This window comes from Gracilinanus agilis, chromosome 4 (assembly GCF_016433145.1).
Source record: "Gracilinanus agilis isolate LMUSP501 chromosome 4, AgileGrace, whole genome shotgun sequence".
NCBI classification, from domain to species: Eukaryota; Metazoa; Chordata; class Mammalia; order Didelphimorphia; family Didelphidae; genus Gracilinanus; species Gracilinanus agilis.
In genome coordinates, this window is record NC_058133.1 from 212,678,071 (window position 1) to 212,703,836 (window position 25,766).

The 25,766-nt window shown below is 37.6% G+C and overlaps 1 protein-coding gene across 1 annotated transcript; it reads left to right on the forward strand.

The window, feature by feature from the left end:
* Positions 1-4,068: 4,068 nt before the first annotated feature.
* FAM104A (family with sequence similarity 104 member A) lies at positions 4,069-25,714 on the forward strand. The gene is made up of 4 exons (XM_044674388.1): positions 4,069-4,082; positions 4,422-4,518; positions 23,086-23,148; positions 24,567-25,714. Exons 1-4 carry the CDS (start codon positions 4,069-4,071, stop codon positions 24,810-24,812), a joined length of 420 nt encoding a protein of 139 aa, XP_044530323.1. The 3' UTR covers positions 24,813-25,714.
* Positions 25,715-25,766: the final 52 nt, after the last annotated feature.

Below are 25,766 nucleotides of genomic sequence, written 5' to 3' on the forward strand. Positions count from 1 at the left end.
CTCCCTTCTTTTCATTTTTTTTCCCTCCAATTTCATTCTCCCATTCATTTTCTATCTATTCTAAGGAAGGGAGGGGAGTACAAGTAACAACTGTGATGGAAAGAACGTAGGCTTTGGAGTATGTAAATCTGGGTTCGAGTACTGGTTTTGTTGTTACCTTGTGCAAGTCACATCTCACTGGGCCTCGATTTTCCCATATACAATGTTACTTACAAAGTTCTTTCTAGTTCTAAAGCCTAGGGCCCTAAAGAGCCTTCTCAGGTCTAGGATCCCTTCCTGTTTTGTAGGTTCATGGCTTCTACAAATCCACTGCCAGGGGAAGGCTGTTCTCAGCTTCGGGGAGTGGAAGGGGGATGGTTCTCAGAACCTGGACCACCCCCGGCTTTAAACTCTCAGGAAAGCGAGAGCTAAGATTCCAGGGGAGCTTGGCGATCAGCCCTCAGGGCTCCTCAGAACTCAGGCTTTCACTCTGAAGCCTCCCAGTTTCTCTTTTCGAGAATTTTGGAATCCCTGAAGCGTCTTCCCTTCAGGGAAACTCCATCTGCTACCTCCAGCTGCTCCTAAGGGGACTACAAAAAGGCCACCTCCCTCGTCGGCTGTCTTTTCAACTGCCTGATGGTTATGAACGTTTTCCTTTTCCAATCCCGCCCCATCACAAATTTAACTCCATTATTTATGCCAACCTTATGGATTTCGTGCGTATTTGTAACTTGGGAATGTGATCTGGGCGCACAATTTTCAGGAGAAGAACAGGCGAAAATCCCGGGCACCCACATACAAAGACCTGTCTCTGCTCTTCCCCCACCTTTCCTGAAAGGTGAAGCTCGAATTTCTCAGCTCGCCACACCCCTTCTTCCGGTGGGTGGGATTGCGGAGCCTCTTGGGTCGGTCCAATTGCGCAAGTGCGAGTGGGCGGTCCCACAGAGGCATTGGTATGGGGGGGGTGGGGGCGCTGGGGAGACGCCGGAAGTCGTGGTGGTACGGGTCCGGTGGAGGGGTACTCCACTCCGAAGGCGTCGAGGAGGGCGGTAGTGAGGGGTAAGACCGGAGGGGGAGGGCGTGGGGGCGGCGCTCGCCGCTACCACTGCCTAAACCGAAGTCCTCCCCACCGATCTCCCCGTCAGGCGACGTGCCGTCGCCCCCCCCCCCACCAGCTGCCATGGGCGAACGCTCCGCCCCAGGTGAGAAAAGGGATCCCCCCCCACCTCCTTTCCCCAGAGAGGCCGAAGCCGCGGAGGGGGGGGGGGGGCGTCGGGAGGAGCGGAACGGGGAGGGGATTGATTCTGCGGGGGGCTCAGTCCGTCAGTCTGTCCTGGCGTTTGGCAGCTGAGGCCGGGGACAGCTCGGGAGGCGGAAAAATTTGATCCGGCCAGAGCCCCGTAGTTCGCCCGAGGGAGACTAATTGGAGCCTTTCGGTCCCCCATTCTCTCCCCTCTTCTCCATGATAGCATTTCAGGTGAGCTGCGACAGGTTAGGCCCCTGGCTTCTTTAGTGAGAACTAAACATGACCCTGTCATCGGATTTTGGTGGACATAGTTCTTTTGCTTAGGGAAGAATAGCGTTGTTTCCTTGATGTCAGAACAAGAAGTTATGCTTTATACTGCAATGGGAGACTTAAGTGAAACCCAAGGAAGGTCTTCGATAATGAGGTAGAGAGTTAAAGAGGGGAAGTGGTGGATTATTTTCCTGGGACAGTATTAAGAGGAGAGGATCAGCTGTCCTGGGGTTAGTAGTATTTAGAATACACTCTTCTGGGTCTAGCCCGAGGTGCTAGGCTTTCTGGATCCTCTTCTTCAGTTTGATTAAGGCAGACAGGCTCAAGAATCAAGCTAGATTTTTTTCTTTGCCCTCTTTCTGTTACTTTTATCCACATAATCTATTATCCTTGATGAACTACCTCTACACCAAGAGAGTTCTTAGAGAATCAAAGAATTTATGGTGACCACTACAGTGCCTTACAGTCTCGTGTTTATTTGGAGCTGAGGGTTGATGGGAGGATACCACAGAATGAACTAGAAAAAAAAATTCAGGTGCTTTTGAAATCAAGATCATTCTGTTGGTGCAGATTTTTTTAAATGGAAGACACTTTAGAGATCATCTACTCAGATTCCTTTTACAGATGAGAAAACTAGGCCCAGAAAGATGAGGTGCCCTAAAAATAACAGTACTAGAACCAAGGATAGAAATACTTGGTAAACTAAGGTCATATTTTCATTGAATAGCAAGTGTTATCAAACTTGGTATTTGTTAGTTATTTTTTCTTTTTATTAACTACAAAATTAACAGTGCTCATATACTCACTAATGCTATTTCCCTCCTTACTCTAAACCCTTAAAATCAGTTCCTAGAATTATAGTCCTTCTATTTGGCCCAGCTTCCAGACAAGTAAAAACCTGAAGTCCAGGTGATTGACACATGGATGGTTGATCAGAAAGAGAGGCTAGGAGGCCAAGGATTGAATTGGGGGCATATAGAGACTTGTATAGAAAGAGAGGGTCATTTTAGGTCAGGAATGTCATACTGTGATGCTATCATAAATAGAATCAAGCCACATTCTGTAGTAAGTGGTGCAAGTCTTTTTACTACAGTACTGTTCCCAAAGGGTAGTTTTATGTGTTGGTTTTCGGTTGGGTCACTTTCCTTGTTCTTGAAAATTCAGACATTTTCAACAGAAAAGATCTCTCTCCTTCAACCTACTTCTGCTGCCATGTGAGAAATACACCTTTGGATACACCTGAAACTAATTTTTACCATGAAATAAATGATTTTGGCTTACCCTAAATTTGCCTGGATTTCCCCTCACACCAATAAGTGTCAAGAGTAGCACTTTCTTAGGGCTTGACTACTGACCTTTTCCCCCACTTGATGATAATTAATACTCTGTACTCTGATGTGGCTTCCACCTCTAAGTTCAAGATATTACAAGTATAGTATTTCTCACACCACCCCTGAGAGGAAGGAAGGAAGGAAAGCAGGGACTATTATTCTATTTTTTAACTAAATAATTGAGTCTCAGAAAGAAGATTTGACCCACAGAAAATTGGTAACAGCTGAAAATATTCATTTCCACTGGACCAGGCAGAAATTGAAATCATTATCTGTATTAACAGGTTTTTGCATTTAAGAGGGAAAACATAATTAATAGAGAGATTCAGGACTCAGCCTCTTATTATTCTAAAGTTTTTGTACACATTTCTAAGATCAGGAACTATAGTGGCAGGCCACCAAATTTGGAGATTACACAGCAAGAGTACAAGACACTATATATGCCCAATATTAAAGAGTTAGTTTTTTTTGTTTGTTTTAATCCTTACTGTCTGTCTTAGTATCAATTCTAAGACAGAAAAGTGGCAGTTGAAGTTAAATGACTTGCCCAAAGTCACATAGCTAAGAACGATCTGAGGCCCAGTTTAAATCCTAGTCCTTCCAACTCTAGACCTGGGCAATCTATCCCACTTTGCTACCTAGTTGCCCCGGATTAAAGAATCTTCGAAAAGACTTCATCTCCCCACCCCAGTTTTTAGTTTCCTAGCAATAGGAGTTGAACTTTATATAATTCTTCATTACTATAAAAACAGGCCGGATCTAGAGCAAAGTTAGCTTAAACCTATATGGTAGGTTTTTCCTACTATAATTTGTTTCTCAGCAACTATTTAGAATTCCAGTAGAGATACTTTTTCTAACAGTTGTGGCCCGTATGGAGTACATACACGTTCTTGTCTCTTGTTTATTTACATTTCTTCCAGAACTCTTGATTTTAAGAAGAGTTTGAGCTGTACTTAAAAAGTATTATCAATGAGCTTTGAAAAACATAATCTTTCCCCCCCCTCAAAATAATCCAGTGAAGTAACAATTATGTCATAATACTAGCTAGTACAAGCAAACTTGAATAATTGGGTTCATAAGAGAAGAGTCTACCTTTTTTAGTTTTTGTCATAGTGCCACTGTAAAGTGTTTTAAGGGTAAATAGTGATTGGCAGCCACACCTGGCTTAACTGCCATCACATGGAAGGAAGGGAGTAAAATTAGTTAACATGGGATTGTAATTTCAGGAATTTAAAAAAAAAGATGAACCTAATTAGGTAGATATTGATCATTAGCTATTAACAGCTTGCTCTTAAATATATTTGTGGTAGTTATTTAAAATTTTTTCAAACTTATCTTCAGAACTGAATCTAATTAACTTAAAACTTAGTTTTGTTCAGTGTTGCTACTTTCATACAGATAACATTTTGGTTTTTTTTTTTTAATCGATGACTAGTAATATGTTTTAAATCATCCTACTATCAATTGGATTATTCAAGTTTTGGAGGATGTTTTAGGGAAGAAAGTAAAATATTTATGTGTTCTTATTTACACTTGGGAAGTGACTGGATCAATAATTGGCTAATTTTTTTCTCTTGTGTGTGATTTAATTTCAGGAAAAGGAGAAGGAATGGCAATGAAGAAGACAGTCACCTCCCTCAGACCAAACGGAGTAGCAGAAACCCTGTCTTTCAGGATTCCTGGGATACAGAGGTAATGGCTGGATTAAGTTTTAGAAATTGCCTGAACTAAATCCACATTAAAAGTGCAACCAAAAGAAATATAACAATTATTCAGAGAAATAAACATGAAAATAGTTTCACTTGAAAATATCTTAAAATCCAGTTTGCTTTCTGCCTTTCTTTGTTGGCATGTAGTAGTTTGCTAATGACATTTAAACATCTAATCATTGTTTAGCTAGTATAGGACTAGACCTGATGTTTCTGGGGAATTTTTCTAATAAAAAAACTTTTTTTTTTAAACTTGGATAGCCATTTTGAGAACAGCTTTAAGAGTAATAAAGAAAATTCTTCAAAATATAAGAATTTAGGACATACTAGAAGCTTTGAAACAATAATCTCCTGGACACATATCTAAGCCAAGCTTATTGAAAGTTGTGGTTTGTGTGTGGATAATAAACTAAATTTCTTTGGGAAAGACTGGTCTGCTTTGAGAAATAGAAGCTTACATTAAATCAGTTTTGTTATAATGAAATAAAGTTTGAACTCTTGATAATACAGGTAAAATCATATGAAGACAAAAACACAACAGCACAGAAAAAAGGGTGGGAGGGCACCCTCTTTATAAAGGTTTTCTAAGTCACAGGCCATTTAAGATAATTCTTTCAACAGAATATAGCATAAAGTTGGATATTGTTTAGCTCATTGTAAATGAATTTGATTTGTAATCAAAGACTTCCTTGATATAATTATTATGAGTTGATTGTATTAAGTCAGAGAGTAAGTAATAAAAGCTCAAAGGCTACTTGGTCCAGAAATTAATAGGTAAATGCAGGTTAGAAACACTATCTAGGGGCTGAGTCCCCATAGTCTTCTAGAGTTCTTATCCTTTTTTGTCCACCACCTTTCTCCCTATACCCATTCCCCTCCTTTTGGCCCCCACGTCTTCACGTGCCACTTTGGATAATGCTAATGCTCTTATGCCTTAGTTTCTATTTTCATTTCCTGTGTATATGTCATATTCCCCTATTAATATGTTCCTTTAGGGCTTATCTAAAAATTTACTATCTCCCCTGGTGTTTAGAGCACTGCTATGCACGATGAACTTTTGGTGCTCAGTACACATAAAGTGAATTTATTGAACAGAAAGTGACTGAGTGAATTGGTTGGAATAGAGCAATGTGATTTTTCGTGAAAGGGGGACCAGTTACTAGGGAAATTAAGCTAGACTAGTCTAGTGGTGGTTGCAAGAGCACTTGTGTTAGAAACTGGAATAATAGTCATTCAAATTCCACTCTGAAGTTCCTTTCAATTAGGCAGGCAAAATTTTGTTAGAAATGAGTTGACCTTTTGTCAGTGGGACTTTTCTGTTTTTCAGCACTGGTATCAGTTTTTTGCTTCTTCCACATAGTGATGTGTTTACATTGAATCAAAGATACTGATTAGGGGACCTAATTTTTTTTAATTGTATTTATCATTTGTTACCTATTATCTTTTCTTCATGTTATATTTTGGAGCTAGGATTTCTGATCTATTGCTTCAAGAGAAGTAGAAGCAAAACCTGAGAAGTCAACTCTTTAATTTTGTTTTTGTAGAATTTAAATCAAGGAAGCAAAGGAGAAATAATGCCATCTATTTTTTGGCTCACACATTTAATACCCAGATACTTTTGAGCCTCTTGTAGTTGTTCTTGTCACTATCTGTCTAGAGACTGAACCAGGGTTTTTTCACTTAGGCCAATACAAAAATGTTCCTAATGAGAGTCATTAAAATGAGACAAGGAGAGAATAGATGAAATTAATAGGTAATCCAAAATTTGGACAGTATCTATTAGATTCCCCATCCTTCCCCTGACTTTTACCAGAGGTCCTAAACTGGGTCAAATTACCCAAATGCTTCTCACAGAAAAATATTTGCCACCAGAAAGGATCAAGGAGAGGAAAAACTGGAGAAGGGTGATCCTCCCATTATCATGGGAGAATTAAGAATCAACTACTTGACTTGCTTCCATTTGCAGTTCATCTTTATGTTGATTGTATAAGGAAAACTGGCCACATTAACACTTTTTGGGAGAAGGGTGATATTTAAAGGGAGAAAATATTATGGCTTTTTTCTCTTTAGGTTGCTTTCACTTCATTTTCCACTTTAAGACAGTTATATTTTTACCTTTTAGCCTGAAGATTTGTTTATTTTTGAGTACATGTATTTATATAATAGAAAGTTTGAGGATTTTATCACATTTATTTGACTTAAACATGTCTTAATAATTGAGTTAATAGATCTGGATTTTAAAAAATGTTATTGATTTAACCTCTGTTTCAGTGTCTGGTATAGTTAGTTTCTCCATTTGCCAAATGGTTGTAGAGTGTGCTCCTCAGGCTGAGGAGTCTGTAAGCTGCTTTCCTGGATTAAATGTTATATCAGGAGAAACTTTAGCACCGGCAAAATCCTTATGTGTATTTTCTCTTGCCCCTTCTCTCTCCCATCCCCCTCTTCTCGCCTTTCAGCAATATACAATATTGCCCTATTAGTTCTAGAAGGTATTCAAAGGTAATCTGAAATTTTTGTGAGAAGAGTCAAATTGGTTTGCACAGAGCCATCCTATTTGCTAAATTTAAAAAGTGCTGCTTTTTGTAAGGGATAAATTGAGTCTTTCCCACTTGTAGCAGTTGAATATCTTGATTATGCTCCCTTGGGCAGAGAATAATTTACCCACATAATTGCCCTCTCTTTTAAAGTATCTTTGAATATTATGGTATACAGTTATGGTGAACTTATGGCACACAAAGCACTCTCTATGGGTGAACTCAGCCACCCTCCCCACCCCCAGAATCTGTTAATAGAAAGGCAGAGGACCTCAAGGGCAAAGCTGTTCCCCCTCCCCCTCTCCACTGTGCCTAAGACATTTTTTCATATCACCCACCCCTCTGCCCAGCAGACCAATGGGAGCGCATGGGGGTAAGGTGGGCAGCTCACAGGCACCTGAGCACTTGGGCCACTCTTCCTCCCCCTCCCTACACTCACTGAGGACATTCCTCACTTCGCCCACCCCTCCATCCCTATGTGGGGTGGGAAGGGCCCTGGCACTCCATCTCTAAAAGGTTTGTCACCGCTGGCATATACTCTTGGCTGACTAGATACCAACAAATCTTAGTTTCTCACTGGAAAAAAAACAAGAAACTGAAGCCAAATAGTTTCTCCAAAGCTGCAAGTCTGGAGACTTCAGGGCATACTTTAACTTTATATCAGTTTTTCCTAAACCAATTTGGCCATGCAAAGCTGTAGTGCTTGAACTATATTGACAGCCAGTTCTTTTGTTTAACTCTTTTAAGCAAGCATTTGATTCTTGAGAGCTGGTTGTACAGGGCTATATGTGTCCAGAAATAACTGGCTTAAGAATAAAAGAAAATAAAATTATTTTTAAAAGAAATGAAATAAATTGACAGAACTCACAAATGTTGATATGGGGATAAAGAATATCCTCCTGGTCTTAGGAAGTTGAGGGTAGAAAGAAAGAAGAAATTTTAAAGTATTTTCATAACAAAATTTGATAGAATAATTGTTTTTAATACATAATTTAGAAGGAAAATTAAAAGCATCAGAATTGTAATTGAGCCCCTGTTTATGTTGTAAAGAACATCATTTAGAAAATGGTGTTTTTCTAGTTTGTGTGCATTAGATCCTGAGATTTTACTTCACATACCTTATTTGTGGTTTTTTAATATATTGTGAAATCTTGACTAGATTAAATTTATGCTAAGATAACTTACACTTATGGTGGGCTAAATTAAGCATAGTATTAATTTTTAGCTTTCCTCTACTTTTACAAGAATTCCTATCAGTGGTATATGTTATGTTGGAAAAAAAAAGAAATTTCCTTCTGGAATTGCATATGATTATTGATTTAGGGACAGAAAGTACTTGTTTTCCCTAGTGAGTGACCATAGTGTTTATTAAAATCTGTATTAGGTCTAGAAAATGTAAATTCTATGTCAATGTTAAATAAATCCATGCACAACATTGATATCCTCCTCTCTTCCCCCTACCCCCATAATCCTTTCTCTTAAGTCAAATAATGACACATATCTAGTTCTTTAAATCTCTAAACACTTGATGTTATTTCATTTGACTCTCACAACCCTGAGATATGATGACTATTAGAGTCATAGGGTAATAATGAATCAAAAGCTAGAGGGAATCTCAGAGGCCATCTAGTCCAGTTCCTATACTACAGATGAAGAAACTAAGGCTTAGAGAAGTTAAAGTGAATTGTTCACAATCATTTAGCTAATAAGTCCTGAAGGTGATCGATTTGAACCCAGACCTTTTTGACTTCAGTTCCACCACTCAGTGCACCTCACACAAGGCTATTGGTTAAAAATCCACGATATATTGTGGCTCTCACTTTTTAGAGCACTATAATGAGGAATTCTGATACCCAGGACAGATATAGCTGGTCTGAGATGTGGGTTGGTAAAGAAGCAAGACCAGCATCTAAGGGGTAAAAACCATTCTTTTGTGGTTGAGGAATATTGGAGAAAAAAGGCCCTGCAAGTTGAGGAACTGGGAGACTGGATCTTCAGATGGGACCAGGTTTAAAGTGGTGAGATCAGATATGTAGTTTATTGAAGAGGAGGAGGAAGGTCCAAAGAATAACAGCAACAAGGATCTAGAGACATCCTAAAGTAAACTTTGAAGGAGGAGAGATTGTCGCTCAACAGCAGTAGCAATAAAAAGAGTTTTAAGGTGGCAGTGGAGAGGAAGGAGTGTGCCCAATCCTTCTTTGGCATGCGTGCACCCTACGTTGACTTCGGGAGAGAGCTAGGTTTCAGCAAACTCCAGAAGGTGGAATAAGTGAGAGGAAGGGATCATAGAATCATAAATTTCCTAGAAAGGACCTTAAAGGTCATTTAGTCTAATCTCTTTATTTTTTATTAAAGAAATTGACTAAGAAAGGTGAAGTGATGATTTGCTGAAGTCACCTATAGTCTCTGGGGCACTGCAACAGGAAATTTTCTGAGGGCACAAGAGAAAGGCAAAGAAGGGGAAAGGATAATGATTAGGAGAAAACTAGGGCTGTTTAGTAAAGGCGTGGAGGAGGCCATAGAGGGGGTGTTGGTGGTGAATTGTTTTCAGTGATACTCTTCTCAGATGGTTCTGCACTCATCCTGGCTGTTATAAGGCCCCAGGCCAGACAGTCCTTGTTTGGAAGGTGAGTGGTACAATATGCTTTTGTGAGAAAGCACTCCCAAAGGAAGCCTAAAATGGTCATAAGCCTTGGAAAGACAGTAGTCTAGTACTGAGCAACAAAAGAAATGGAAGCCTGAAGCCAGTCACTTGACTGGGACTAAGATTGCGGTAGAGGGCAAAGGAGGTATGTTGTTGGCTTGTGATGTTGGCCTCTTCGGGCTGTACAATCACCCACCTCAATAGTTCTGACTTTTTCTTCATCAATATACTCTAGGTGCTAACACCAAAGCTTATTAATTTATTTGATTTGTATCTTTCTTCATTTTAAACCAGAAATATTCTTTACTCTGCCTTTAATCAGTCTGTGAAATATCTGAATTTTCTTATGTAATCTTTCTCTCTGATACATAGTGATACTTCAAGATTTCTGCTTTTAAAAGGTATGAGCTGTGCTTGTTGTCACACTGTAACCTGAATGTCTATTTCTTCATCATCCGTAACTGACTTGCTGAGATCTTTCATTTTGATTTAAAACATCACAGTTTGCAAACAACCTGGGAATGAACAATGAGAGGCAAAGAAGAATAGAAGGGACTTACCTCAAGCTTCTGCCTTGCCCCTTCCTTTCCCAGTGGAGAAAAACAACTATTGATGTCACAATCTCAGCATTCTAAGGACATTCTTTCTGTGAAAAATAAAGAACAAGTAAACCAAAACTTAGGAATGGCATGATTCCAAATTTTCATGAATTTTTCACTAGTATGAACTACACCTATTTGTTGGGTTTGTTTTTTCAAACAGTTATAGTTTTAGCTAATGACTGTAACAGTGATAAGAATATGAAAAATCAGTTCTTTTAAGGCTTCTGATGGCCCTAGCCATCTCTCATGACTAGCAATGAATTTGAAAACAAGAGCAAAGAAAATTGGTAAAACCAGCAAGAGTTTGGGTTTGTCTTTCTAGTGGCGAGTTTCTAAGGTTTTTACAAATAGGAATCAGTTTCTAAGAAAAGATTAATTTTTAAAAATAGAAACTATTTTAACGGATGGTCTAATTTCATTAACTCCTTATTTTCAAACTGTGGTTATGATTCAAGTCCTTGGAGTGTTAGTAATATATATTACACCCACTCAGAATACATTAAACCATACTAAAATTTATTAGGATTTTTAGTTATCATCTGATGCCTTGTTTTTACCTCATACTCATTTCTTTGGAATATATTCATCCCATTCCATCAGGTTTCCCCTTGTAACAGAGATCAAAAAAGAAAAATAATTTAGAGAAACCAACCCTAAAACATCAGCTACATTTGACAGTATATGTCCATGTTGGTGGACCTATAGCACATGTACCAAGCCTACCTGAGAGGACTGCTCCCTTCCCCCTCTCCACATGTGCCTAAGAACTTTGCTCACATGACCAGCCCCTCTGCCCACCAGCCCAGTGGTGAGAGCACTTCCTCCCTCTGGGGTAAGGCAGGGGGCTCACATGTGGCATGAGGATTGCAGTTTGGGCACTTGGACTCTTATGGTCTCTAAAAGGTTCCCCATTATTGATATATGTGATATTACACATTTATAGTCTTTTACCTCTGCAGTGAAGGGAAAGAAGTTTCATTTTCTTAACTCTTCTCTGGGGCCAAGCTTAGTCCTTAATTAAATGGAGTTTTGTTTCATTTTATTGTTTTTTCACATATTTTCTGGTTTGGAAATATTCTTATATTTCTCTGAATTCTTAACATTTGTTATTTCCTATGGTGCACTAATTCCATTATCTTCACATATCACAATGTGTTTAGTCATCCCTCAACCAGGAAGACCTACTTTGTTTCCAATTTTTTACTACAACAAAAAGTGCTGCAGTGAATATTTTGCATGCAAGACTTTCAATGTTGCAACTGATTATCACATGCTTGCTTGTTGTTAAAGGGTGAAGATGTTGCCAACATTTTTGTGCAGTTGAGAATCCCAGTTCTGAAATTGCTTCCTCCCTGCTCAGCCAGCTAGGGAGATGAGGTGGTGGTCATAGAGATAATACAATTTTAGAGTTGAAAAGGAGCATAGATATCGAATACTACATACCATGTGTTTTTATAGATAAGGGAATTAAGACCTAGATATGTTAAATTATTTTCCCTGAGAAACACAAGTATCCCCATAAGTCATTGGATTACAGCTTTTAATTTTATATTATAGCTAAATTTCTTCCCTTTCTTCTGTAAGATTTAAATTAACATCTAATAACTCCCAAGTATTATATTTTATAAAGTTTATTAATACTCACTTGAAGTAGAAAGAAAAAATAAACTAAAAGAAATAGAAGTTCAAACCTAATTATCTAACAGAAAGTAACCACATGTGTAGTTTCTCCTGCCGCTTTCCTAGCTGCGATCAGAGGAAAAGAGAAAGGGGGCCGAGCAACACAAAACTTATGTCTGCCCTATGTTAGTATGTAATGAATATACATAAATGGGATGCTGGGAGAGCGAGTCCCTGGGGAGCAGATCCTAATTACACATTTCCCTTGCTACTCTTACTATTTTAAAATTGTGGTCATCAGGTATGCCATTTACTAATTTAGATTAATATACTTTGCATCAGTTAACAATTTATTTATTTATTTATTTGGTTGTTTTTTTAGGCCCTTACCTTCCATCTTGGAGTCAATACTGTGTATTGGCTCCAAGGCAGAAGAGTGGGTAAGGGCTAGGCAATGGGGGTCAGGTGACTTGCCCGGGGTCACACAGCTAGGAAGTATCTGAGGCCAGATTTGAACCTAGGACCCCCTCCCGTCTCTAGACCTGGCTCTCAATCCACAGAGCTACCCAGCTGCCCCCTTAACAGAAATTTATTAAATGAACCACTGCTATATTTGGCACTGGAGACACAAAGAGAAACATGAAACTGTTTACACTGCATTAGTGAAAACTATGTGTACATATATGTTAAATGCAAAATAACAAGGTAATTTGGAGGTGGCATATGCCCTACCAGCTTCTTTGTATCGGGAAAGGTGGCGCTTGAGTTGCCTTTTAGAGAACATAAGGGAATCTATGAGACAGATTTAAGGAAGAAGTGCATTTGAGATAAGGAAGAGACCACTAGAGCAAAAACCAGAGATGGGAAATGAAGTACATAAGAGAAACTGTAAGAAAAGTCAGTTTGGCTGGACTCTAGTGTGCTTGGAGGAAAGTAATGTATAAATAAGCCTAGAAAGGTAAGTTGAGACCAGGTTATAGAGGGCTTTACGTGCCAAACAGAGGAGTATCTATTTGACCCCAAAAATAATAAGGAGCCACTGAAGTGTATATAGGAGATAGTACATTATCAGACCTGCACTTCAGGAAAACTACTTTGGCAACTTTGTAGAGAGTGGGTCAAAGTGGAGAGAAGAAGACTGGATATGCAAGGATAAACTACTAGTACAGTAGTTTAGGTAACTGATGACGAAATCTTGAATTAAGGTAGTGTTGTAAATAAGATAAGTGAGGGATCCTGAGGAACTAGAAACAAAACCTGGCAGGATTGTATAGAAGTAGTAATAAGGAGTGTGGGATTCAAGATATGATACCAAAGGTTATGTACCTTTGAGTAACTGGAAGAATGGTGTTAACAGAAATAGGGAATATGGAAGGAAATACAATAAAATTTTTGGACATGTTGAGTTTGAAATGCCTGTGAGATATCCATTTTGGAATATCCAGTGTGCAGTTGACGATTGAGTTAGGATCAGAGCTAGGGAAACAAATGTTAGCTCAATGTATAAACCTGGGTTTTTTTGTTTTGTTTTGTTTTGGCAGTGATGATAATTAAACCTATGAAAGTTAATAAAGTCTCCAAGTGAAAGTATATAAGGCGCAGCTAGGTGGCTCAGTGGATTGAAAACCAGGCCTAGAGGCAGGAGGTGTCCTGGGTTCAAATTTGACCCCAGATACTTCCTAGCTGTGTGATTCTGGGCAAGTCACTTAACCCATTTTTCCTAGCCCTTTACTGCTTTTCTGCCTTAGAACCAATACACAGTATTGATCTAAGATGGAAGGTATGGGTTTAAAATATATATAGGGAGGAGGGGAGCATATGAACCAAACCTAGAATATGCCCAGAGAGGGTGTGATTTTGAATGAAGAGCTATTAAAGGAAATTGAGGAATAGTCAGTCTGTAAGCAGGAAAGTACCTACTATGTGCTGGGCACTATGTTATGTGAGGAGGATACAAAGAAAAGCAAAAGAGTTTCTACCCTTGAACTCACAGTCTAACAGAAGAAACAACAAAGAAACAAAATATATAAAAATAAGACAGCAAGAGAAGTAAGAAAATACTGTGTATAGGAATCCCAGAGAGGAGAATATTTAGGAGGAGCCAGTGGCTATCAGTGTGAAATATTGAAGAGAAAGGAAGAAAAATGAGAATTGAGAAAGACTGTCAGATTTGGCAAGTAAGATACTGTTAACAAAAAAAAGGAAAATGACAAATTGGAGAGGCTGCATGAAAATGGGTATGTTAACATACTGTTGGTGGAGTTGTAAACTGGTCCAGCTATTCTGGAAAGTAATTTAGAACTATACACAGAAGGTTGCTAAGTTGTATGTGTATGTTTTGACCCAGAAATGCTGCTAGTAATCTTAAAGGTCAAAGGAGAGAAAGGACCAATATATATACTAAAAAATTTGTAGTGGCAAAGAACTAAAACTAAGGTAGGCATTGATTGGGGAATGACAGAACAAATTATGTGGATATAATAGAATAATAGTGGTAAGAAATGAAATTACTGGTTTCAGAGAAACTTGGAAAGATATGTATGAATTGATGCAAAGTGAGCATGACCAGAACAATTTATACAACTTAGTTGTTTAGCTTTGTTTTAAACCTCCTGTCAAAGTTGGTTGAAGTCAGTTGCTTCACTTAATCCAGTTTCTGTCATTGTGTTAGAACTGAGTTCATATACAGCATGTGCCCTAAGGTTCGGAAACTATTTTCCTTCCAGTTGAAGCCTCCATGAATAAAAAAGTTCGTTTTTTTAAGGGGGGGAAGGAAGTACTGAGACAAAAAATTTTTTTTAACAAATACACCAAATATCATAAAGACAAAACTTTGAAAGATTTAATAGAATTTCAAACAGTGTAGTGACCAATAACAATTCCAGAAAACTGATAAAGTATGCCACTTCAGTCAGGCTGAAGGTGCAGAGTGGGACACAATTTTTTTTTGGATGTGGTCTCGGTGGAAAATTGTCTTGCTTGACCATGCATATTTGTTACAGGGGTTTTGTTTTTGTTTTTCTAGTAATAATAGCATATGTGAAAAGGAGAGAAAATGAATTTTAGAAAAGAGATCATTGCTATCTTTGGAGAGGGTAATTTCAGTTAGATAAGATTGGAGGCCAGAGTGCAAGTATCATGAGAACGAATGGGTATAGGCAGCCTCTCCCTGGAGTTTAGCAATGAAGGAAAGAGATACGGAACAATAGATCATAAGGATGGTAGAATTTGGTCAGTGTTGTTTTTTTTTTTTCCTTTAAAGGATGGAGGATACTGGCAGGTGTGTGGGAGGCAGAAAAAAAGAAATAAAGAGATAATGAAGTTTCGAGAGGAAAGGGATGATTGTGGGGGTAATCTGCTAGAAAAGATGAGGTCAAGGCTACATATAGAAAGAAGACACTTTTCTTTGAGTCTAGAGTACAGGAAGATGAAGTAAAGGAAGGTTATAAAATGTGGAGAAAAAGGAAAGAAACTCATGACTTTGATTTTTCTCAGTAAAGTAATTGGTGAGATTATGGGGTAGGACTTACTGGTACAAGAGACTTGAGAGAAGAGAAGACATGATTTTGGAACACTGTGGAGGGGTCAAAACTTTGTCCTGTTGGGATTAGATAATAAACCAAGTCACCATGGTTGCCCAGCTTTCTCCAGCTCCATCCAACAGCTCATGAATGAAAAAGAGGTAAGAGTAATCCATAATTGGAGTTTGGTATGGGTTGAGCTACAAAATGTCAAAGGAACAAGGAAATTGACAAGAGGTGGAAGGAGAAATGGAGTGAAGGGAAATTATAATAAGATAAAGAAATTTCAGTTTTTGATCATGAAAGTGAAACACTTATGGATCATTGTATGATTGTTGGTGTTACCATTCCTGTATGCAGCTGGAGTGAATTGTAGGCCACGAATGTTGAGTAGTTTAAGAAACTGAAAAGTTGGGATATTAGAACACATCATGTGTTGTTGTTGTTTTAAACCCTTACCTTCTGACTTAGAATCAATACTGTGAATTTGTTTCCAGACTTCTAGAACAGTGGTAAGAGCTAGGCAATGGGGGTTAATTGACTTGCCCAGAATCATACAGCTAGGAAATATCCGAGGTCAGATTTGAACCCAGGACCTCCCATCTTCAGGGTTCTATCCACTTAGCCACCCCTTAAATGCTTGCTTTCTTTTTTAAAACCTTACTTTTGTCTTAGTAACATTTCTAAGACATAAGGACAAGAGCTAGGCAAAAGTTACTTGCCTTGGGTCACACATCTAAGAAGTTTCTGGGTGTAGATTTGAACCCAAGACCCTCCCATCCTCAGGCCTGACGCTCTTCTTATCTACTGAGGCACCTAGCTGCCCCATCAGCTTTTTTTTTTTTTTTTTTTTTTTTTAAACTTGACCTTCTGTCTTAGAATTGATACTGTGTATTGATTCCAAGGCAGAAGAGTGGTATGAGTTAGGTAATCGGAGTTAAGTGAGGTGCCCAGGGTCGCACTTCTAGGAAGTGTCTGAGGTGCAGTTCTCAGAACCTACCATCTCTGGGCCTGGCTCTCAATCCACTGAGCTACTTAACTGCCCCACCAATATGTTTTGATATAAGTTCATATAAGGTTATTTTATGCTTCTCTGATTTCTTCAGTCACTAATTATGCAGTAATATTCCATTACATTTACAAACCCCATTTGTTCATGCACATTCTGCATTTGGGAGCATTTACCTTGTTTCCAGCTGAACTGTATAATCTTAATGGCATAATATTGTCAATTTTTAAGTTTTACCTTTTTAAACCATTAGGAATTTGGGAAATGCTAGTAGGGGTTTTCTCAAATTCTCTCTTTAATAGTAAGTAGAATTTGTGGGGTCTCAGTTTGCTTTAAGCTTTTTCACCTAATCCAATTTCTGTGGTTGTCTCATTGCATTACTTAATGAGTTCATTGTATTGATATCAGAGATATATAGTATCTGTACAAGGATTAGGAAACTTTTTCCCTCTAGTTGAAGACCACACAAATAAAAATCACTTTAATTTAGAGAAAGATAAAATATTCTACTTTAAAATTAATAATAAGGAACCAAAAAAACTTTAGTAAATACATTTTTTTAAGTATTCGATTCTCTCTTGTGGCTGATTAGAGTAGAGAAAAAAGGATAAAGGAAAGCAAGAATGAAGTAAAATTTCCATGTTTAAAGCTTGTGCCCCAAAGACTGTTGAAATGAAGGATTCACTATTTAACAAAAACTGTTAAGAAAACCAAAAAAGCATTCTGGCAGAAATTGGGCATAGTGCAGCATTTCACATCATATACCAAGATATAAGCTTCAGATGGATATATGACTTCAGGCAGGGAGGTGGGGGGAAGTGGATATAGCCCTGGGTGCGGTCAAGAAGACTTCAGTTCAAATCCAGAGGTGGATACTTACCCAGCTTGTGTATGACCCTGGACACATCACTTAACCCTGTTTGCCTTATTCTCTCATCCGTAAAATGATCTGGAAAAGGAAATGGCAAACTATTCCAGTATCTTTACTAAGGAAACCCTAAATGGATGCTCAAAAGAGTGAGACATGACTGAACAGCAACAACAGAAACAGGTTAATTAGATTTTTTTTTTAAGATGTCATAGAAAACCCGTTAGAGGAAAAGGGAGGAAAATACTTTCCTTTCTGGAGCTGTGTCTAGGGAAAGAAGAGTTAATGACTGAATTTGGGGGTGTTTAAATTCATAATTTTAAAAATTAATTGAAAACTTAAAAAGAATTAAACCATCATTCTCAGAATTACAGGCATATTTTGGATTTCCCTTCATTCCAGAAGGTATAGTTATTAGGAATAATATGAATCTGTTTTATTTTTTACAAGTGCTTATCTGTCCCTGCCACTGGCCCTGTCTAATATACTATGAATTCCTTGAAAAGCAGAGTGTAGGTTTAATAAAATGCTTGTTGACTTACCCTCCACCTCCTTATAGAATAATTAACCCCACTTCCCCCTCAAAACAACAACAACAAACAACCATACAATATGCACAGATCCAATAAGGCAGTTTTCCATACTGACCATGTTTAAATATACATGCCTCTTTGTGGACTTCAGTTCTATCACCACTTTGGCAGGATTCATTTTCATTTCTGTGGACTTGGTGGATTATTGTATTAACCAGAATTCTTTTAAGATTGTTTTAATGTTATTAGTATATAAATTGTCCTAGTTCTGCGCACTTCAGGTCCTAGAGGTTTTGCCAGTTTCCTCTCATTGTCATTTTTTTAATAGTACAATAATATTCCATAATTTGTTCTGCTGTTCTCCCCATTTAGTTTCCCATTTAGGGCTTCTATGAAAAGAGTCATAACTATTTTTGTGTATATAAGCCCTTTTCTTCTTCCTTTAATCTCTTTGGAATGTAATATGGGCCTAGTTGGTAGTATAGTTGAGTTAAAGGGGTGTGTATGCACAATTTAGTGACTTTTTTCCAGATTGCTTTCTAGAAAAACTGAATCAATTTACACCACCTCCAATAGTGCATACCATGTTTTATATAGTCCTTCCAACATTTGTCATTTTCTTTATTTGTCATCTTTGCCAGTTTGATAGGTATATGTTGTAATCTTGAGTCATTTTAATTTGCGTTTCTCTAATTATTAGTGATTTGGAGCATTTTTACTACTCTTCATATCCTTTGACTATCTATTGGAAAATGGCTTTTAGCCATATGAATTTGAATTAATTACTTATAATCTTGAATGAGACTTATCAGAGAAACTTGCTGCAAAGGTATTTTTTCCCAGTAACCTTCCTCTTTTTCCCCCAATTAATTTTTAATGGGTCTCTTTCTAACTGATAATACCATTCATTATATAAACCTTGAGGATGATTACCTTTTTGAGGATCTGATTTATGATCTCACATTTCAATATTCTATATTTTTCTTCATATCTATTGCTTGTATGAATTTATAGAAAATTCTTTTTCACAATTCAGCCTCTCCAATTCTTGCTCTACCACAGAGGTATCAGGAAAATAATTCATCAGGTATGATAGACATTAAACTTTAATTACAGTTTCAGAGAACTTTGGAATAGCCTATCATTTCTACCAAGAACTCATGAGTAATGGAATATGCATGTTGATCAGAATATTATTTTAAACCTCTCCCTATAATCACTTTGCTCTTGAGGTGAGAAGATTTCTGTACTATATACTTCATGACTTTTAGCAGAAGTCATACATAAGAATAAAACTAAGAAAACTAATTGTGTGGCTTGTTAATCCAGTAGTGGTACTTCTGAGATTCTCAACATAAGAGCTTTGGGCTTTTAAACAATATTAATACACAGTTAAGGGGGCAGCTGGGTAGCTCAGTGGATTGAGAGCCAGGCCTAGAGATGGGAGGTCCTGGTTTCAAATCCGGCCTCAGACACTTCCCAGCTGTGTGACCCTGGGCGAGTCACTTGACCCCCATTGCCTACCCTTACCACTCTTCCACCTATGAGTCAATGCACAGAAGTTAAGGGTTTAAAATAAAAAAAAATACACAGTTACATAAAAATCACCCTTTCATTTTGGAAGAAGGAACAAATCTAACATTGACAAATAAGAGTGCAGACTGAAAAACTTTTCTGTGACCTCACAGTTATTAGGTTGTAGTAGGAATTCATTGGTAGTTAGCTCTTAAAATTCCCTCCCTTCCCCTTAGGCCTTTAGAATTCAGTTTCTTGCTGGAGGACATCTCCGAGACCTGAGTCAAATACTATTCAGTGCTTGGATACGAAGACTTAGAACTAAAAGAGTGACTTTCCTCCAGAAGCTTGGGGGGGGGGGGGTGATTAACAAAGAAACAAGTAATTTCAAGGTAATTTGAAGAGAGAAGAGACCAGACAGCTTGGGAGACACATCAGGAAGAATGTCATGAAGAACAGCAATAGGGTAAGTATCCTGAGATGATTTATTTCAGTAATGGTTAGTAAGTCCACTATACAAGTTACTGTTCTCCCCACTCCCAGCTAATTAAATGTCTTCTTTTGGTAGCTCTTGGTATTGAAGTGGCCTTGATCATTTTTATACAACAGATACATTCTTAGAACTAGGAATTAAGTAAAACCTATTTTGGTTTTTACTCTTTCACTGTCCTCCAAACTTCTCAGTATCTTTATTTACTTCCTCTCCTATCCTCTGGTCACTGAAGTATCCCTGATCTTCATTAGAAAGTCATCTCTGCTTTCTAAGACCTTCCTCCAACAGTCATTTTTTTCTTTCTTTAGTTCTGTCCCAATACTGGCTCTTCACTATTTTATAACTACAAGAACCATCAAGTCTTGCCCATCTTAAAAACAAAACCATTTGCCCCATCCACTTATTGTCTCAATTCACTTCCCCTTTCACTGCTAAATTTTTTGGGGAAAGTCCACATCCCAGGTTTTCTCCATATTCACTACCTTACTTTTATCCATTCTAATTACTAGCCTTCACTAATCCACTGAAACTGCTCCCTAGTTACAAAACCCTTAGCTTTTTTTCAGTCCTCATTCCCTTTGAAAGCCTATCATCCTCTCCTACAGAGAGAGAGGAGAGAGAGGAGAGAGAGTGTGAGAGAGTGTGAGAGAGGAGTGAGAGTGTGAGAGTGTGTGTGTCTGTCTGTCTGTCTTTGGCCCTCTAAACTGCCCTTAGAAACATCCAACAGGTTATGAGAAGGCTCCAGCAGCAAGTGAACTTTTACAAAATTTCTTGCTATAATCATGTAATCTCAGTCACTCCAAAACCTTTAATTACTGCCTCTCTGTAAATCATTCTTAAGCCTTGTATTCCTAGTCCTGCCCTCTTCTGGCTTTCAGATCTATATTCCCAATTGTGGGTCATTTGTCAAGTACCTCTCACTCAAAACATGAAGTAGGAAATGGACAAGACTAAAAATCAGAAGATCATGAATAAGCAAGTCACTCAACCTCTCTTAAGTCTGTTTCTCAATCTATAAAATGGAAAGATTCTCAGAAATTCCTGGGTTCCATCAAAGTTCATTCAGTTCAAGCAATTGAAAGACCTTTCTCAATTAGTATTACATTAACTTGTATTTACTTTGTATATATTTTAGACCAGCTTATATGCATACATATTGTTTCCCCTGATAGAATTGTAAGCTCCTTTAGGGAAGGGAATAGTTTGTATTTGTTTGTATTCTCAATGTCATTAATAAATATTTGTTTATTGATTGGAAAGCCCACACTAGGTGACCTCTAAAGTCTCTTTCACCTCTACACACATGATCTTAGATATAAGACAGAACTTATGTTTTCCCTTAAGCTTTTCATTTGCTTATTTCACTCGGCAATTCCTTTCTCAAACTTGACCACTTTGTTCTGTGACATTTTGCCTAGTTCTTCCATTTTTGAACTTTTGTGGGTAGGGAGTAGAGTAGTCTTTTTTAGTCTTTAATCCCCTCATATAATTTATATTTGATCATTTATATAGTGCTTTAAGTTTGGCAAAGTACTTGATCTTATTTGATTTTCACATTATGTAGGGTCTTATCCCTATTTTACAGATAAGGAAACTGAAGTAAAGACAGGTTAAGTGGCTTGCCCATCAGAAGCTGCAAGATTTGAACTTGGGCCTTCCAGCTTCCAGGACTATCTCACTGCACCACCTGTTGTTCACCATATTGTTACAATTCTACCTGCATAATATGTCCTTTCTTCTGATCCTACAGTCATCACTGTTGGTTGTAACTAGTGTAATTTCCCCTCCTCTCCTTTTATCTATTCCTTACTAACACTGCCCGAAAATTATTTTCATGCCTAGGTCATGTCATTTTATTATTCATTAACTCTGAATTGCCTAAAAAGTAAAATCTTGGCCTTTGAGGTGCTTAACCTCTACCCTCTTGTTCTTTCCACCTCCATACTCTTGTGCATGGTATTCTCTTTGTCCAGAATGTATGCTTACCTTCTGCTTATTGTTCCTTATTCTTTTTTTTTAAATCTTTAATCTTCTGTTTTAGAATTAATACTAAGTATTGGTTCCAAGGGGAGAGTGTAAGGGCTAGGCATTTGGAGTTAAGTGATTTGACCAGGGTCACACAGCTAAGGGAGTGTTTGAAGAAAGATTTGAACCCAGGACTTCCCAGCTTTAAGCCTGGCTCTTTATCCACTAAGCAACCTACCTGCCCTGTAATTCACATAGTATTTCTTTTATTCACTAAGCTTTTCCTGCATCTCTTATCATTCAGCTATCATTTCATGCATCACCTCTGTAATTGTCTAACTATGTATCATAGTTGCATTTGTCTACAATTGTAAACTCCATGATAGTGACTGATTTTCTGTAGCTTTGCATGTTGTGGATCCTTAATAAATGTTTGATGATTTGTACCAATTTGGGGTTAAAGACAATTCTGAATTAGCAAAAATTTAGACCTATAATGCACATTGCTCTTAAATCCTTAATTGGTTTCAGGAAAACATTACAGATAAAGTAAGTCATACTTAGTACCACAGGAACAGTGTTACAAATGAGTGATTGAATTGGGCTATAATGTATTATGTGAAATGTTTAAATGGTGAAAGTGTTTGTTGGGGAAACTTTTATTGGGGGGGCATGCTTGTAGAGAGTATTTTTAAAGGAATGACAAAAGGTTTCATAAGATTATAAATACCTTAAAAATAATTCTAAGTGTAGTAGCTTTATTATTTTCACATAATTCCTGGGGAAAATTGTTTATCAAATAGAAGATATTAATAGACCTTTCTTTTCATAGATTTAAAAATATTTAGATACATTTATTTTTGTATGCAACAGAAATTGCTAGTTTCAAAGATTAAATGTTTTCCCCAGTCTTAATTATGCTAGTGTAATAAATTATGATTTTTTCATAGTTTAAGGACCATGTTATGAATTCAGAAATAGTTTCTCTAAGTTAATGAGATCTTCTGTCATGGAGTATTTTGTGATGCTCGGGGGTATGACTTAAAATTAATTCATGTTGGAGTTTATTCAGGAATATTTTGTTTTTACTTATTCAGATCTTTCTTCTTTTACAATTTTGAAATAGGTGTTGCCTTTTCACCAAGAAGTGCCAAATTTGTCATTACAATTGTAAACTTTGCTATATTATAATTTTAAGATGAAAGCTTGATTAGAAACTGATTATAGTTCTCACCTTAATTTTCAGACAGCACCCGTAACGAAAAACAGTAAAGAAAACAGACTAAGAGGAAACAAAGTGTTCTGTGCGGTGGGTTTCTTATCCAGTGTAGCAAACTTACTTTGTGACTACTATTCATTAACCCAGGGGCCTGTTCAAACAGAGGCTCTAGCAGACATACTTCTAGGATATATATTTTCCTATAGGGAAAATGTTGTTTTATTTTGACTTATTAACTTATAAATTATTATATATAAAGGCCAGCTATATATGAACTTCATTTTTACAGCTAACAATACTGTCACTTCTTAGGGTGGACACATTCTTCAGTCTGTCTTCAGATGGCCTAATAATTATTTTCTTGAGCTTAAAAAAAAGAACTTTTATCTTCATCTTTCTAAATTGCTTGGCTCTGGCTTCTTGTAGAAAAAATGGGTGTGACACATGTTGACTAGATTCAGCTGACTGGTGGAACAAGAGTTTTGTTCTGTTATTAGGATGTCATTTTCCTAATATTGTCATCCATGCTATTACAGATGGTCATGCTTATACGTTGAACTTTGACATAATTAGAACTTATTAGTTTAATTATACTTCTGTAGATGTCATTTTAAAATTAAATGGTAGAGCAGCAAAAACAAGGGTTTCTTTAAATATCCTCATTTTTGCCTGTCTCAAGGAACTCAAAGGAATTTAGATTGCAAGAGGGTCAAGAATTTAAAATTCCTTTGTGTATAGGATCATTATTAAAATTCTAAATTTCTTAAGTTTTCTTCTCTTGCTGTGTTGCTAGATTGACATGCTTTAAGGTTTTTGTTATTGGTTTGTGTTATGTTTTGAATCTTAGGAACGGAATAAATGTTCCTAACCTAGTTACCTTAAGGTTATTTAAGAAGCAATAATAATCAAATTTTGAAATGAGTTCTGTTGGAACACCTCTCTTCAGAGACCTAACATTGAGAATAAAGTCTGATAACGATTGTTCCATATGACCGCAGGAGGCACTGAATCAACTGAGTTCATTTAGTAAGGCAGGAGGGAGGAAACAGGTGGCAAATTTAACACCAAACAGGAATGCCAATTTTTTAGACAGACTCCTGAAATTATATTAAAGACTGAGCAAAATACACTTCTTACATTAGTGTAGTACATTATAGTTCATGAACAGGTAAGAACTTCAAAATTGTAGCAAAAATCGCTTTTTTCACTTTGACTCGCACTTTTTTTTTTTTTTTTTTTTTTGCTTCTTTCTTTCCCTTCCTTCCTTTCTTCTCTTTTTTGATGATGGTTAAGATGTTCCTGACACCATATCCTGGCCTCAATGGTTGACAGCTTCCCTGGAGGCCCAGAATTTCCTTTCTACACAGAAGTTGAAATGGGTGGAAAAATAGTACATCAGAAGTGTTAAGGGGAAACACATGGGTTCTTCTAAATGTTCTGAGGATAAGAGAACATGCAAAGGTAATATTGCCGTTAACCTTTTTCTCTCTTTTTCTCTTGTTTTCTAGTCTTCAAGCAGTGACAGTGGTGGTAGCAGCAGCAGCAGTAGTACCAGCAGCAGCATCAATAGCCCAGACAGGGGAAGTGTTCAAGAAAGCAGCTTAAACCAGATAATTACCGGATCCAGCCCTAATACCCCTCAGTCCTTACAGGAGCAGTCTGCACTATGCCAAGGCCCTTACTTCCACATCAACCAGATTCTGAAGGAGGCCCACTTTTATAGCCTACAGCACCGAGGACGACCTCCTACATGATGAACTAGCAGTTCCTTGCCTTCTGTGAAGGGACAGCACTGTGCAGATTTGATATTTCAACTTAAAAAGTTTGTTAAAAAATTGCACAAAATATGCCTGTTGGCTTTTCAGTCTACATTTGAAATGACAGGGTAGCAGGCATTTGTTTACTTGTGGTTTTGCTGCACTATTGCAATGTCAGAGGGGCTTTGAAGCCATTTTTATGGGATTCTTTTCAGGGTGGGTGTCATCCCAGTGAAGGTGACGGTAGGAGGAAACTGCATCTGCATGTTAAGAGTCCGTACTGGCTCCATTTCACATTTGGAAACAAATTGGAAACTTACTATTTTGTGCAAGGAGTCCTTTTAAAATCTTGGGGGGGGGGGTCTTCAAATTTTAAAGATTTTTTAAAAAATTCGGTAAACTAGTAAAGACTAGTTTGCATGATAAACATTAGTTTTCTTTCCCAAAGTATAAAAGAGCTTGCTTCTGGCTTGGACTGAAGCTGGCTACCATACTACCTCTCAGTATGCAGATGTCCTATTGAAATTAATTTCCTCTGTTACAGGGGGAGAAAAACTAGAGCAAGCTTATTAGATTAGACTTTGTAAGATGGAAACACCCTCCCTACAGTCTGTCTTCTCTTCCCTATCTAAAGTGTTTGCATTTCCAGGGAGAGTGTCTTTTTGACACCTCCTTGAATCCCAATTATTTCTATGATACCATTATTCCTCCAAAGGCTAGATTTTTAAGGCTTTTATTGGCAAACACTGCACAGTTTTGAAAGACAAGAAGTTGTACTGTATTTGTAACCTTTGTCTTGGACACAAATGTACATTAGCAGCTTAAATGATCTCGTGATAATTCCACCCTGTGGTGTCTAGTAAGGCACAGATGATTAACGATAAAGACTAAGCAACCTGAGCTGGTGTTTAAGGTAACAGGTACTGTAGAAACTGTGTGTTAGCTTAGGTT